Genomic DNA, 16794 nt, shown 5'->3' on the forward strand with positions numbered 1-16794 from the left:
GGCCAAGTAGTACCTAACTGAAATTAACTTTCATTTCTTATTTTAGTTATCATTAACTTTTATACATTTCTTTTGTAAATTTAAAACTGATTCTGGTATTGCATATTCATCACATAATGAAAAATAAATTTTTGCTTTTAAAATATGCAAAAAAGCACAGATTTAGTGAATTATGAACAGTTAATATGAAACAGAAAGCAGATGTTCATTAAAATCATGTAAAATTACGTCTGTTTCTCCTTCACTGAATGGGGGGTTTCTCCTGCTGCAATTGCTGATGTCATGAACACCCAGTGCTAGTACGACATTCCATTCCCCTTAGAAATCTCTCCTTCTCCACCAAGCACAAGTGTGATATAATCAATTACGTAATAACCCGCAGGTCACTAAGGCCTAGTTAGGTCTCCAAGCCAATAGCAAAATGCCTTTTTAAATTATCTTAAATGTTTAAATATAAACCAGTCACTTTTAAGTATGTTTAGTAATTACTAAAATGAGGAACATGTATGGAAAAACATCTTTTGGTTTTAATAATTCATCCTTATTTCACATACCATATTCACCTATCACAATTTCATGAGAGGGAATGTTCACATTTTTAATAAAAAAGATTCAAAGTTCCATTAAATAATGGAGGAAAGTTAAGTTCTCCATTATCTTAACCCACTGACATGAGATTTTTCAAATTTTCCATAATTACCACCTATGGTATTAAGGATGCTCATTAAAAATATAAAAAATGAAATGGCTAGGGATTTCTACTATCTATAGTTTTTTTTTTAAAGGAAATGTAATTACTATATAATTATCCCTTTATTTCAGTCAAAGTTACATAACCTTCAAACTTAATATGATAAAAGTTTTTTTCAAGTCCTCTCCCAATTTCCTAAAATATCTTCATGGTAACTGCTGTCAGCTTATGGCGGTCAGTTCCTTGCTTCAATAGGAAGCCTGTGTCACTGCTTGATAACATATACACACCATCAACAATTCTTTTCAGAGATCTCTGGTGTCCCATTCACCTATTACTCTCCCACCATTCTACATCAGAGAGATGAAAGGATTCAGAAAATGAAGTCCTTCGTCAAGCAAGGACTTAGATAAGCCATAGAGCTTGGGACTGCTGATTCCCACTGGGCAGGGGCTATTGCTAAAGTCCTGGGGCAGGCTATACAGGCGATAAACCCATCCTGTTTACTTGCTCACTGACATACATTAGAGTGGGACTCCCCAGCCTAACTCCTCAGGTGCCAATTTAGGATTCCATCGTTTAATTTTGATAGAATCAACTGGGAAGACTCCCTTGGCTCACTGGTCCCACCTCATATCCAGTCTTTTGCTTGGACAAAACAGATTGTTTCAGGAGCTAGAAACTTATCCCATACCAGAAGTCTTCTAAACCCAGGGTGATAGGGTTGGTTCTTAAAGTGGAAATCAGCTTCTCCAACTTCCATCTTTTAATCCTAGAGCTGCTTATTGGGATTACACACAGAATATGGCCATTTCCTTCTCAATTCAGTAAACATTGAAAAATTAAGATATTTTTGGAGTCCTAAAATTTTAAAGCTACAGGGGAATTTAAGAGATTTTCTCTTTTAATCCTTCACATCAGCCCAGATGGGTGGAGTGACTTGTCCACATCACACAGGAGTTAGAACTGAGCATGACTCCCCCACGGTCTCTTCCCTTATTAGCTGGTCAATGCAATGTCGCCTTTACACCTGTAGTCAAACCACTGGTGCCTCTACTTTGTCCAACCCTTCCACTCCCCTCCAGGATTTTACTAGACAAATTGTCAGCTTTACCTGGAAATAGTTGTGGAAATGACTGCAATTATGTTAACACTGTAATATGGAAACACCTGTTTATCAACATTTTATATGCTTTATTGAAAGTTGACAAGTGCAACAGTTAAATACAGTGACACCTTATAACTGTGTAGAGAACATGCACAGAAACATATGCATATAACTACTATACAGGTAATATGCAGAACCCCCTACTGGGAAAATCCATTTCATTAGCTAGAACTGATCATTTTTCAAAGTATTCAACCAGCTCAATCGAAAGACTTCAATAAACAGGGATTTACTTCAGGATATTCAGCAGCTAGAAGATGTCAGATTACACAATGTGAGTAACTGTGCCAAATTCTTACAATTTCTCTAGGTGTGGTTTTTGTCATGTAGCAAGTTTTTATGTAGATTGGTATATAAAAGACAGCCCACACCTCTTCAGACAGCCAATGAAACATCTAAATTTCAATCTGTACAACCTAAATAGTAGTTACAGTCCTCTATTGTACAAAATAGTTACACTACATACACAAATATACAATAAGCAAAACAACCTTCATAGTCAGATAGCCTAGGTCCCAGCTACCTGTCAACGTTTTGTCACTCTAATAGTTTTGTGTCATCCACTGTTTCAGTACAGGCACAGTACTAGTGTTTTTATGGATTTTGGTGACAGTTGTCAGTTGGTACAATGAACTCTGTTCCCCCTCAGTTAAGTCTTTACTTTTACCTCCCTGTCACATTCCTCATGGGGGAGGAGAGGAGAGAGGAAAGTCCAGTGAGGAGCTCGCGCTTCATACCCCGAGTAGCACACTACCTGCGAGCAGGAGAGAACGCTGGGAAGAGGGGGTGGGGAGCGGGAGGGATGGAAAGGCACACAGCTCCTCAGCATGAATAAAACCATTTCTCAGTTATCTGCCAAGCTGCATCAGGTCCCAGTACATCCATACTAATTCTCTGATTAACCTTTAATTCACCCAACTAAGAAACTTCTTCAAGCCAAAAGCATATGAGTGTTTAATACTGGAAAAAAGAGATAATGGCATGTGTCAGTCTCACGTCTCTTCGCAGCGAGCAATGAAATGGGTGACGGTGGAGGCGGATCCTCCCTAGAACATCTTCTCCGGTCTGTCCAGTTCACACGCAGCAGCCAGTTCTGCGCGGGCACAGGCGGCTACGCGGTGGGTCCTGAGCCCTGGGACGCCGGCTGGGCGGGGGGCTGCGTGGTCCCCTGTGGCTGCGTGGTGGCAGGCGGGGAACCAGTCTGCAGCTGGGCCTGAAACTGGGCGAGCTGCTCAGGACTGGCCAGTGTCTTCAGCAGATTGTTTTCCTGCTCCAGCTGGGAATTTTTCTCTATTAGTTCTTTGATTTGCTCTTTCAGGACCTCCACTTCCTCTCTAACGGCATACATCAAATGGCTTTTCACCAGATCCTGAAAAAAGAGGAAATAAAAATGGATTTAACTTACTATTTACTGGACTCCGGGTTTCTAAGGCGTTATTTTGCATGGCTTTCCCTATTTCCATAGCCTGCCTTGAAAGTAGAGGTCACTTGGGGAAATCTGAACACAACCACAACTGTACAATACTGAAGTTTAATGCTTAAGTGATAGAGCTTTAAAAGTCTGCTTTCTCTGCAGACGTTAGCATATAGTCAGCTTTTCTACTCGAGAGGGCAAAATGCCCGTGGCTCTCCAGCGCGGGCCCTGGGTGCCCAACCGAGCCGGCCGCAGCGCCCCGGCTTCTCCGCCCCATCCCTCCCTCCGCCCGCCCCGAGCCGCCTCCCTCAGCACCGGCTGCAGCCAGTTCCTACAGAGCATGTTGCCGCATTTTCTTCCCTCCACCGCCCCCCTCCTTTTCCTGATTAAGCTGACATCACAGAAACCTGGGCAGCCGTCGCAACCAATGGGAGTGCGAGTTATTTATAGCTCCGAATTAAAGGTTCGGAGTTTGCCTAGCAACAGTGGGCAGAGAATCCCGTGAGAAGAGCCACAGGCGCTGCTCCAATAACAAAGAACAGCCAAGGCGGAAATAAAAAATAGGAGAAATCCAGGCGCAGGCTGAGAAAACAAAACTTTTCTCCAATTCTTCTTCATTGTGCAGTAGCCTGCACCACTGGGGATCCGCTTGCGCCCCATCTAGCAGGCCCTTACCCAAGGTCCCCACTTCTAGGGCCCTTCCCCCCTCGGCTCCCTAGTAAAATCGTAGGAGTCCTAGTAAAGCCACATCGCTGAAGATGTGCCCACGACCAACCCGCGGAGCCGCTGGGCCGGCGCTTCCCTAACAAATCCCCAGCAAAAGGGGACACCGTGGAAAAAAAACACCCGACATTAAGTGAAATAGGTTCAGGAAAGGAGAACATTCAATACCCTCAGGGCCCCTTTCTCCCTCCCTGGCTGCCGAGGTAGGCGGCTTCATGCTGGCAGCATGCAGGCAGCGCCGGCATTTCTAGATGTATCCAAGGCAATCATCATCTGGACTCAGGGATGGACTGGTTCCACAAGACACCTCGTTTTTTGTGCTGTGCCCACATTTAGTACAAATGACTTTTAATCAGTACATACCATAGCTTGCTCGATTTTGTTGTCGATAGCTACCACACTTGCACCAGAGGAGCTGAAAAAGAGGGGGAAAAAGGTTAACGATAAATGGAATTTATCTTAAATGTCCAAGGTAAAAAAGGATCTCCCAATTTTGTGATGTTACAAACATCACATTTTGAATATTCTTTCAATGTAACGTATCACCCTCCAGCCACTCTCTTCCTAACGAATATCCAGGCATTTCCCTTTTCAGTGAGCCACAAAGCGCTAAATTACATAATGTGAGGAAAGCCTGTTCTCTGGCCAGACCTACAAAAATAAGGCTATTCCGAACATTTCAAAAAGCAACATCCATATCACCACGATCTCTCAGCAATGGACAAAGGAATTCGCCTGGCTATCTTTCACCTGCATTATCACAACTATCTCACGAGTAAATTTAAAGAAACTCTCCCAGCCGACATTTACCTATTGTCAAGTCTCACAGAAGCGTTTTCAGTACCCAGCAAGGATGACAAGAAAGAAATTGAAAAATGTCTCAGCTGGTAAACTCCTAGATCCATCGCCACTGGTCTACACCATTGGGATTTCATGCAATTGCAGCCAAAAAACACCCTCACGGAAAAAAGGAGGGGACCACAAACAGCCTTGTTTGAGCTAGATTAAAATCTTCTAGCTTTCGGCAGCCCAGGGAGAAACAGTAGCCCTAATTTAAAGGAACCCGGCTTCTGGGGCTTGGCGATCGCAGGAAGATGCAGATCCCAGTGCTGAGCGGAGAAGCCTCCCAGATCGGCCGCCCGGCTCCACTCAGCTCTAGTCCCGGTCTCCCGGTCTTAGTGCAAAATATATGCAGGGAAGAGCCGCGCCGATTGGCCGGCACACCACTGGAACCGCCCCCTTCTCTCTGTCCTCCTCCCGCTTCCCCGCCTTCCTCCCCCACCCGCCCCAGCCTCCAGATCCCCCTCGTCGGTGGGCTGGCCCAGGCCGCGCTCAGAGGGACTGGGGTTTGGGGCCACTGAGGCTTCCACCGCAGCCGCAGGAGGCTGGACTGCTGCGCCAGCAGAAAACGTGGAGGGTCCCTGAAAGATACGGTCGGAGCCCCGCACATGCTTACGTTTAAAGGAGTCAGACCCCGTCCCCGAGCTGCCTGTCCCCGTGGCTGCTGAACGGCGAAAGCTTCCTATTTGCAACCAGAACTGTCTGAGCTACTGGGCATGCCCAGTCCCACCGCTGTAAGACTTGGAGGAGCTCGAGTGTCTCAATTTCAATTATCTAGTTTTTACCGGCAGTGGTAATAGGAGGGTTTTTATAGGCGGCTTTATTTTTAAGGATAATGACCATAGTGCAAATAATACTTTATTTTAGAGGGAAAATCACATTTGCTTTTGAGAGATACTGCCTGTGAATTTATCAATTGTAGAAACAAAACAAAGAACATTATATATTCTTTGCTAGGCATATAAAAATTGAGTCAAAAAAACCCCCACTGGATTCCAGTGGATATTCCCAAAATGTTCCTAGATATGCTTTCGCCCATTTACAGCTAGAAAAGTCAGTCCACAGGTTGAATCCTATATAGACCTATTTTCAGTAAGTCTCTAAGGCAAATTTCTGGAAGTCTCAATTCCTCTAAGGCTAAATCCTATCAGCCTTCTTACATCAGAGCAGAGGGACTGAAATATTGTAAAGTATACATTCAAAGCACACAACTCCTTCAAGTTATTAGTCTCTTTGCCCATTTGAGTGTCCAGAACCAATAAAAAGAGGAATTTGATGGTGGTTAAAAATAGTTAAATAGCTAATAGATGCTGCATACTCACCTCTATTTCATCCTTATGGCCACATTGACCAAATAATTCCTTTCTTTACATCGAAATCTGGCCAGATTGACCAAATAATTCCCTTTACACCGAAATCAAGAGATCTGGGCGTAAAATAGCTCAATCACTTACAAAATTGCCCCTATTAATTTAAAATATTTGCAAGGATGCATCAATTAATGTTACAGCTTAATATACTATAATTCTAAGGCCTTAAATTTGCTTAATTATACAACATAAGCAGTTTGCAATTCAATACATTTGAGAAGAAAAATTTAACCTCTACAATACTGCCCTCTAATGGCAAGATACTATAAAAACAAACAAAACAATCTACAAAGTTCTTAGGGAGACCTCTCTAATTCACAGATAAATTGTGTCATCACAAATAATTCCAACATAAAATTTGACCATAGAACATATATGTATGTTATACACACAAATATGAACAAACACGTACACAGTCTTCTTTCCCAAACATTTTCTCGCAAGCAGCATCCTTTCCTAAAATTGCCATCAGAGCCCTTTTTAAACAGTCTTTTAAGTTGACCCCAGGGAGGCAGGAGGGCATTTGGTTTTAGAATCTGTCCACCAAAGCGATTAAGAAGGAATTTTGGCTAGGGTTATAGATGATTAAGATAGTAATTCTCTTTTGAGTTAAAAACCCAAGTGTGACTATAAGGCAATGCGATTCCTTTTTATTGAAAAGTTCATTATTATTCTCCAAATTTTAAGGCTTTGCTTTTGTATAATAATATTTGTTAACATATTTATAATTTATAAAAATTAAATATAGTCTCTTATAGGATACAATTTTTTGAAAAAGGTACCCATTTTCAATAAAAGCAAACAGTAAGTAGAAGCTTAAAAGTCATACTCATTTGGGCAGCAGGCCTGTAGGTTCCTATGTCTATGAATGCTAAACAGAATTATTATTTATTACATGATAGTTTCTATATTTTGAAAGTTAAAGTTATGCCTAAAGCCATCTGTGTGATAAGGTCCATTTATGTATTTTAACTAAATGTCAACTTCATAGAAAAAAGGTATTAAAGAAAGCACCACTTATGCTATAAAAAGAGCTTAAAAAACAAAACTCTAAGGTCATACAAAAAAATGAATTAAAAATTCCCAGCTGAGGCCGGGCGTGGTGGCTCACGCCTGTAATCCTAGCACTTTGGGAGGCCGAGGCGGGCGGATTGCTCAAGGTCAGGAGTTCGAAACCAGCCTGAGCGAGACCCCGTCTCTACCAAAAATAGAAATAAATTAATTGACCAACTAAAAATATATATACAAAAAATTAGCCGGGCATGGTGGTGCATGCCTGTAGTCCCAGCTACTCGGGAGGCTTAGGCAGTAGGATCGCTGAGCCCCGGAGATTGAGGTTGCTGTGAGCCAGGCTGACGCCACGGCACTCACTCTAGCCTGGGCAACAAAGTGAGACTCTGTCTCAAAAAAAAAAAAAAAAAAATTCCCAGCTGGAGTTAAAAAATTTACTGAATTAACTGAGTTTTATGTATTCATAAAGTTCTTCAACATAAAGATATAAGTCGGTTAGGTTTTTATTTCAATCATTTCAACTGATCATCCATTGTATTAAGTGACAGAGGCCAATATAAGGATGTATTTAACCATTTCCCAAACTGAAGGATATAGGGTTCTAATGCCTTCATATTTTAAATAAAATTGCAGGAAACATCCTTGTATATACTTCCTTGAACATGTGTGCATACTTCTGGAGATTTTGTTGGGCCAAAGGATATGCAACTGAAAAATTATAAATCTAGTTTTTTCATATCTATGGCACAAGTATGATAGATTCCTTTAAAACTAGTTTTCTGCATAAAAACTAAAAAGATATAATTTGAAAAAGAAAGTAAGGAAATGAAGGAAAACTCCATGCAGGAAAACCCTTGGATCAGATATGTCTGAAGCACAAATGCCTAGAATTCAAAGGTTCTTCTATTTTCAAGGCAAACTGAGTCTAATACCTAGTCAGAGCTCACCAGACTTGCTGATAGTACAGGGAAAATATCACAATGACTCCACCAGAGATAAAACCCAAATTCAGGCACTGAGCTAAGATCAGGAGGTCTCACCTTCCTGAGAATTCTGATGCACAGGAAACAACTAGGACATTTGAGATTGGGGTATTTTCTGTTATCTGCCTAAGAGTCTTTTTACACCTGGACTCTAATTCAACCACCTTTGCATATTAGCAGTGAGCATGCTAGGATAGGAGAAGAGGAGTGGGACAGAGCCTGTGATTTCTGATTCCATAACATGTGCTTTTCTTGCAAACTTGATCTGACTTGACCAACATAGGCATAGTTGAGGATCCAGCACTCAAAGAAAATAACCTCTTTCTCCCCCTGTCCAAACTCCAGGCCAATGGAAAGCAACTGCCAGGAAGGAAGCTAAGTCACATTATTACTCCGTTACTGACCAAATCACTGTTGTCTATGGACTCCCATGTCACCTCTACTTTTCTAGTTTGCTCTCACTAGGCACTGGGGATAGGGTGACCAAGTTTAGCAAATAAAACTGCAGGACTCCCAGTTACATTTGAATTGCAGATAAATAACAAATAATCTTTTAGTGTTGAGTCCCACACACTATCAGAACAATAAGCAATGCCAAAGAAATTTAAAGAAGAAAAAGCTGTTTAAATTCAACCGTATTTTAAATTTCCTTGAATTTCCATAGAAAGGTTGGAAGATACAAGTTGAAAAAATTCCAGTAAGTAAAATAAAAGCAAGACATAGAATTGTGATATAAATGAAACTTATAGAATGAATCTAGGAGGCCCAACATCAAAACAAAAATAGAGGACAGAGGGAAAGGAATTATCAAATAATTAAGAATTTCTCCAGAACTGAAGGACACAAGTCTCCAAATTAAATGAGATGACCAAATGCCCACCAAAATAAATGATAAAAGCCATACACAAAGTATTTCATCATGAAACTTCCAATCACTAGGGAGAGAGAGAAAATCCTAAAAGCTTCCAAATGGAACAAACAAGTTACAAACACAGGAGATAGCATCGGAATGGTTTCACTGGCTGCCAGAAAACGACAGAAAAAAATGTCTTTAAAAATCTGAGAGAAAAAAGGTTTTTTTAACCTAGTTTCTTCATTTGGCCAAATCATCATTTGAGTGTAAAGGTAGAATAAAAATATTTTTAAATATTTCAGACACAAAAATGGAGGCTAAAATCAAGAAAAAGGAAGGTACAGTAAGTAGGAATGAGGGATCTGACACTGAAGGGAAGGAAGGGAATTTCATGGGGACAGCTGCCAGGCAAGCCTAAGCCGCAGCTGACCTGTACCTGGTCTGCAATGGTGGAGGAAGACAGAGAACTCCAGGAGGGAGGGCTCCGGTACTAATAAACTCACAGTTTATCTAAGACATCTGAGCACAGGTAGATGACAGATCTAATGGAATAATTAGGTAAGTTCAAAGGCAGTTTTACGGAAAACAAAGCAAGAAGGAAACATGGAATGCTCATAAATAAAATTTATATCATATTAATTTTTTAACTGATTTAACATTAAAAAGTTAACTTTATTGAGAAGGTAGTAGGAAGAAAAACTATACAGTAGGAATGGTTTAAAAATGCTAAATCCTAATCTACTACAACTCAATTATATAATATCTAAAATTGAAAAAGCAAGAATTAATGTAAGTATAAATATATTACATAGAAATGTGGAGGTAAATCTGAGAAAAAAACTAAAAGTGGCTGCCTCTGAGGTATAGATGGGCATGAGTGAAAAAAAGGAACAGCTAATTTTTTTTTCTATTCACTCTATTTGATCTTTAGGTATGTGCATGTATTGCTTTGATTAAAAAAACACTTTATAGTGAAAGGGAGAGGGGTACGCAGAGATATGCAGCAGTGCCTCCCACTCACGGGCTTCCGCTAGTACTTATCACATACGTGTACCAGGGAGCTACCACAGGCTGGGGAAAGAACCAGCCAAAAGCAGCAGGCACAATGATTTTCAGAAATCACAGGTGGTGGGGAAAAGTTGGTATTACCACCAGCTAGCCTGAGTGAAAAAACCTTGTAAACATGGGACACCCAGTTACTGGGAAGGACACTGACCAAATAGTGGGGGAAAATTAGTCCTAGACTTGGGAGTGTTTTGGTCCTATGTAAAGTAGTTTAAAAGGAAGCCTTAAAAGGATCAAATTGTTTCCAAGTAACTTAATTTTGTCTCTGAACAAAGCTCAACCATATTTAATAAAATAAAGTCTCTTCCCATCCTATAATTCACAATGTCTGGCATCCAATAAAAAGTACCAGGCATACAAACAAGCATGGAAATATGACTCATGAGAAAAATCGATCAATCAAAATGACCCAGATATGAGAAAGATGATAGTATTTGTAAACAAGAACATTAAAAGTTATCACAACTATATTCTATTTAAGAAGGTGGAGGCAAACATTAGCATATTAAGGACAGGTGTGAAAAGTACAAAGAAAACCCAAATTAAATTGATCAAGATTAAAAAAATACAATGTTTGCAAAGAAAAATATACTGGATGGGATTAACAGCAGTATAGAAAGGGCAGCAGTGTTAGTGATATAGTAGCAATAGAAATTATCTAAAATAAAACAGAGAGAAAAAACTAGAAAAAAAGGAACAAAGCATTAAGGATATGTGGGACAATTTCAAGCAATCAAATATATATGAAGTCCCTAAAGAAGAGAAGAGGGAAGGAGAGAGAAAAAATATTCTAAAAAATAATGGCAATTTTCCCCCAAATTTTATTAAAAACAAACCACAGATCCAAGAAGCTAAACAAAGCCCAAGCAAAAGAATTGGGAAGAAATCTGTAAGGATAACACAATCAAATTGCTTAAAATAAAATCTTAGAAGCAGTCAGAGAAAAGAGCTAGGTTATCATGTACAGAACAAAGATAAGAATGATAACAGGCTTCTGGTTGGAAACAATGCTAGACAGAAGATAGCACAGCAACATCCTTAAAGTTCTGACAGAAAAAAACAAACCTATAGTTCTATAATTCTATGCCTAGCAAAATCACCTTTAAAAAATTTAAGATGAAATTAAGACTTTTTCAGACATATAAAAGCTGGCACGACTCATCACTGGCAGACTTGTACTATATAAAAGTCAGTCCTTCGGGCAGACGGAAAATGATACCAGATGAAACTAGATCTATGCAAAAGAATGAAGAGTGCCAGAAACCATAACATGGTTAAATATAAAAAATTTTCTTTTACTATTTAAATCTCTTTGAAAAAGATAACTGTTTAAAGCAAAAATGGTATCAATGTATGGAAGTAGAGGACAATATATTAAGTGTATGACAGAAATAGAAAAAGGCCAAGAGGGTGAAGGAAACTATACTGCTGAGTAGGCTGCGGTATGTTAAAGATGGGTACTACAAAGACTACAGCTAACACGCTGAAGTAGGAGTATAAAATGGAATCATAAGAAAATGTACAATATAAAAGAAATCAGAATAAGAAGAAAGGGGGAAGAAAGAACAGAATAAAAAGCAAATAGCAAGATAGTAAATTTAAACCAACTATAGTAATAATCATATTAAACATAAATAGTCTCAATTAAGCATCTCAATGAAAAGGTAAAGACTGCCAGATTGGATGAAAAAGCAAGACACAACTCTATATGCTGCCTGTAAAAAATATACTTTAAATTTAAAGGCACAAATAGGTAGAATAAAGGAATAGGTAGAGTAAAGAAAAGGTAAAGAATAGGTAGAGTAAAGAATAGGTAGAGTAAAGGAATAGGTAAAGAAAAGTAGGTATGGAAGAATATGCTATGTTAACAGTAATCAAAAGAAAGCTGAAATAGCTATATTACTCAAAGTAGACTGCAGTGTAAAAACTACTGCCAGGAATAAAAGTCATTCATAAAGATAAAGAGTCAATTCATCAATAGTTCATTAAAATGATAAATATTTATGTGTGCTAAAAGAGCTTGAAAATATATATAGCAAAAATTGATAGAATTGCAAGAAGAAATAGAAAAATCCACAACTACAGCTGAAGATTTCATCAACCCTCTCTAAATAAGTCAATGAACAAGCAAAAATAAGGATACAAAACATTTGAGTAACACTGCCGACCACTTGACCTAATTGATTTCTGTAGAACATTCTATCCAACAATAGCAGAATATACACGTTCTTTTCAAGCACACATGGAGCTTTTCTCAAGATAGACCATATTCTGAGCCATAAAACAACTCGCAATATATTAATACTTAAAAGGATTCAAACCATACAAAGTGTGCTCTCTGACCACAATGGAATTAAATTAGAGATCAATAACGTGGACCACAGGGCTGGGGAAAGAAAATTTCAAAAACCTCCATCCTCCCTCATCAATGAGAGACAGGGAATCTGTCCACACACATAGCTCACCACTTCTACAGTCTACAAACAACCAGCAACTGAGAAAAACACCACACTAAGGTTATCTATCATTAAGGCATCCATTCAGAACTGAGACCCCATCAAAGCACCCACAAGTAAAGCCAAAGGTTCTTACCCAACATATGCTACAGACATACCCTTATGAATGGCAGGGCACAGGGACAGGGGTGGTGGAGGAACGTGGGGGGGAGCCCCATATAAACAAAAGAAAATCCCCAAACACAAAGCAACAGCTACTCCACATGAGAAGGAATCAGTGTAAGAACTCTGCAACTATGAAAAATCAGAGTGAAAGGACATCCCCAAAGTGGCATACCAGCTCTCTAGCAATGTATCCCAAACAAAATGAAAATACTGAAATGACAGATAAAGAATTCCAAATATGCACTGTAAGGAAGCTCAATGAAATCCAAGAGAAAATGGTAAGCCAACTCAAAGAAACCAGAAAAAAAATTCAGGAAATGAATAAAAAATGTACTAAAGAGACATTTTTGTTTTAAACAAATAGAACCTCTGGAAGTGAAAAATTCATTTAAGGAAATACAAAACACAGTGGAAAGCTTCAAGAACAGACTAGACCAAGCATAGGAAAGAATTTCAGAGCAGGAGGACAACATTTTGGAATTAACTCAGTCAGGCAAAAATAAAGAACAAAGAATTAAGAGGAATGAACAATGCCTATAAGAAATACGGGATTATGTAAAATGGCCAAATAAAATAATTATAGGCATCCCTGAGGGTGAAGAAGAAAACACACAAGGGCTACAAACCCTATTTCAGAGAATAATTGAGGAAAATTTCCCTTTTGCTGCTAGAGATTTATACATCCAGGTATAAGAAGCTCAACAAACACCTGGGATATTCATTGCAAAGAGGCAATCACCAAGACATATAGTCATTAGATTGGCTAAAGTCAACATTAAGAAGGAACTCCTGCAAGCTGTGAAGCAAAAACATCAAGTAATTTAAAAGGAAAACCCATCAGGGTAACTGCAAACTTTTCAATGGAGACCTTGCAAGCCAGAAGGGACTGCGTTCTTATCTTCAGTCTTCTTAAACAGAACAAGTGCCAGCCTAAAATTTTATAAACTACAAAATTAAGTTATGAGGGAGAAATAAAGACTTTTCCAGAGAAGCAAACACTGAGAGCATTTGTCAAGACCAGACCTCCCTGCAGGAACTACTCAGAACTGCATTATATATGGATCAGCACAGTAGACACCCACCAGTGTCAAAACCACTCAAAAACTAAAGCTCAGGCCGGGCGGCGGTGGCTCACGCCTGTAATCCTAGCTCTCTGGGAGGCCGAGGCGGGTGGATTGCTCGAGGTCAGGAGTTCGAAACCAGCCTGAGCAAGAGCGAGACCTCGTCTCTACTATAAATAGAAAGAAATTAATTGGCCAACTAATATATATACAAAAAATTAGCCGGGCATGGTGGCGCGTGCCTGTAGTCCCAGCTACTTGGGAGGCTGAGGCAGAAGGATTGCTTGAGCCAGGAGTTTGAGGTTGCTGTGAGCTAGGCTGACGCCATGGCACTCACTCTAGCCTAGGCAACAAAGTGAGACTCTGTCTCAAAAAAAAAAAAAAAAAAAAAAAAAAGCTAAAGCTCAGAGCTCATATAAAACACCACCACAAGAGGGTAAACAAAGCAATAAAATATATTCAAAACGATGAACAGAATACCATCCCACATATCAATTCTACCAATCAATGTGAACAGTCTCAATGCCCCACTGAAGAGACAAATGCTGGCTAAATGGACAAAAAATAAATAAATAACAATCAAAGTATCTGCTGTCCTGCTGTCCTCAGGAAACACATCTATCCACAAGGACTCATACCAACTCTAGGTGAAGGGACAGAAAAAATATTCCATGCATACAAAAACCAAAAAAAGCAGGTGTAGCCACTCATATCAGATAAAGCTGACTTTAAATCAACAATGGTAAAGAAAGACAAAGACGGTCATTATATAATGATAAAAGGAGTAATTCAACAAGAAGGCACAACAATCCCTAAGTATTTATGCACCTCACACAGGAGCACCCAAATTCATAAAGCAAAAGACGGTCATTATATAATGATAAAGGGAGTAATTCAACAAGAAGGCACAACAATCCTAAGTATTTATGCACCTCACACAGAAGCATCCAAATTCATAAAGCAAACTCGACTAGATCTAAGCAAAGAGATAAATGGGAACATCATAATTGCCAGGGACTTCAACACCCCACTGACAGATCATTGAAGCAGAAAATAAACAAACACTGGACTTAATGGGACTCAAGAACAAATGGCCTAAGAAGACATTTTACCTCAAAACTACTGAATATATATTCTTCTCATCAGCATATGGAACATTCTCCAAGATTGATCATATTTTAGGCCACAAAACATGTCTCAAAAATTCAAAAAAATAAGGATCATACCATGTATCTTCTCAGACCACAGAGGAAAAATACTAGAAATCAATTCCAAGAGAAACATTCAATTCTACATAAAATCATGGAAATTAAACAACCTGCTACTGAACTATTATTGGGTCAATAATGAAATTAAGATAGAAATCAAAAGATTCCTTGAACTGAACAATAAAGGGGAACACAAACTATCAAAATCTATGGGATTCAGCAAGAGCAATTCTAAGGGGAAAATTCATAGCCTTAAATGCCTACATCAAAAAGACAGAAAGATCACAAATTAACAATTTAATGACACATCTGAAGGAACTAGAAAAAGAAAGGCAAACAGAATCAAAAGCCAGCAGAAGAAAAGTAGTAACTAAGGTCAGAGCAGAACTAAAAGAAACGGTAAACAAAAAAATACAAAGGATCAATGAAACAAAAAGCAGGTTCTTTGAAAAGATAAGCAAAATTGATAGACCACTTGCTATAATAACCAAGGATATAAGAGAAAGGACTCAAATAAACTCAGTCAGAAATGAAAGAGGAGATATTAAAACTGATGCCACAGAAATACAAAATATCATCTGTAAATACTATGAAAATCTCTACACACATGAACTAGAAAACACAGAGGAAATGGACAAATTCCTGGCAACACACAACCTCCCAAGACTTAATCAGGAAGAAATAGAACTCCTGAATGGACCAATAAGGAGCATTGAGACCAAAGCAGTAATACAAAATCTTCCAACAAAAAAAGCCCTGGACCAGATGGGTTCACAGCCAAATTCTACCACATCTACAAAGAATAGCTGGTACCCATACTGCAGAAATTATTACATAACATTGAGAAGGAAGGAATCCTCCCCCAACTCATTCTACCAAGCCAATATCACCTTGATACCAAAGCCCAGAAAGGATACAACAAAAAAAGAAAACTTGAGACCAATATCCCTTATGAACACTGACTCAGAAATCCTCAACAAGATACTAGCATACCAAATTTAGCAGACATCAAAAAGATAATTCACCATGAATAAGTGGGTTTCATCCCAAGTATTCAAGAATGGTTCAACATATGCATATCAATAAATGTGATTCACCACATAAACAGAAGCAAAAACAAAGACCATATGATAATCTCAATAGATGCAGAAAGAGAATTCACCAAAATCCAGCACCCTTTCATGATCAAAAACCCCCAAGAAACTAGGCACAGAAGGAACAAATCTCAAAATTATAAAAGCCATACATGACAAACCCACAGTCAACATCATACTGAATGGGGAAAAGTTGAAAGCATTCCCCCTAAGAACTGGAACAAGACAAGGATGCCCACTGTCATCACTTCTATTCAATATAGTGCTGCAAGTCCTACCCAGAGCAATCAAGCAAGAGAAAGAAATAAAGGGTATCTAAATCAGAAAAGAGAGGGTCAAATATCACTTTTTGCTGACAATATGATTTTATATCTAGAAAACCTCAAGGACTACACCAAGAGACTCCCAGAATTGATAAATAAATTCAGCAAAGTTTCAGGTTACAAAATCAATGTACAGAAATCAGTAGCATTTCTATACACAAATAACAGTCAAGCTGAGAGTCAAATAAAAGACTCAATACCATTCACAATAGCTACAAAGAAAAGAAAATACACCTAGGAATATACTTAACCAAGGAGGTAAAAGATCTCTACAAAGAGAACTATGAAACACTGAGGAAAGAAATCGAAGATTTGAGAAATCGTACATGACATAAACAAATGGAAAAACATATCACACCCATGGATTGG

At 38.9% G+C, this 16794-nt stretch overlaps 1 protein-coding gene across 4 annotated transcripts in view; it reads right to left on the reverse strand.

Annotated features, from left to right (window-relative positions):
- Nucleotides 1–1864: 1864 nt before the first annotated feature.
- TSC22D1 (TSC22 domain family member 1) overlaps nt 1865–16794 on the reverse strand; it is a 127377-nt gene continuing 112447 nt past the window's right edge. For 2 of the 4 annotated variants that reach the window (XM_012782736.3, XM_012782745.3), the window contains exons 2-3: nt 4360–4411; nt 1865–3228 (exon numbers count right to left, since the gene is read on the reverse strand). In XM_012782736.3, coding sequence (XP_012638190.1) covers nt 2971–3228; nt 4360–4411 — 310 coding nt within the window. In that variant the 3' untranslated portion in view covers nt 1865–2970. Of the gene's footprint in view, nt 3229–4359; nt 4412–4806; nt 5186–5452; nt 5478–16794 lie in introns of those variants that run through there. The other 2 variants (XM_012782746.2, XM_012782743.2) reach the window with 2 other exon arrangements.

Source organism: Microcebus murinus, chromosome 13, assembly GCF_040939455.1.
Source record: "Microcebus murinus isolate Inina chromosome 13, M.murinus_Inina_mat1.0, whole genome shotgun sequence".
In the NCBI taxonomy this organism is placed as follows: Eukaryota; Metazoa; Chordata; class Mammalia; order Primates; family Cheirogaleidae; genus Microcebus; species Microcebus murinus.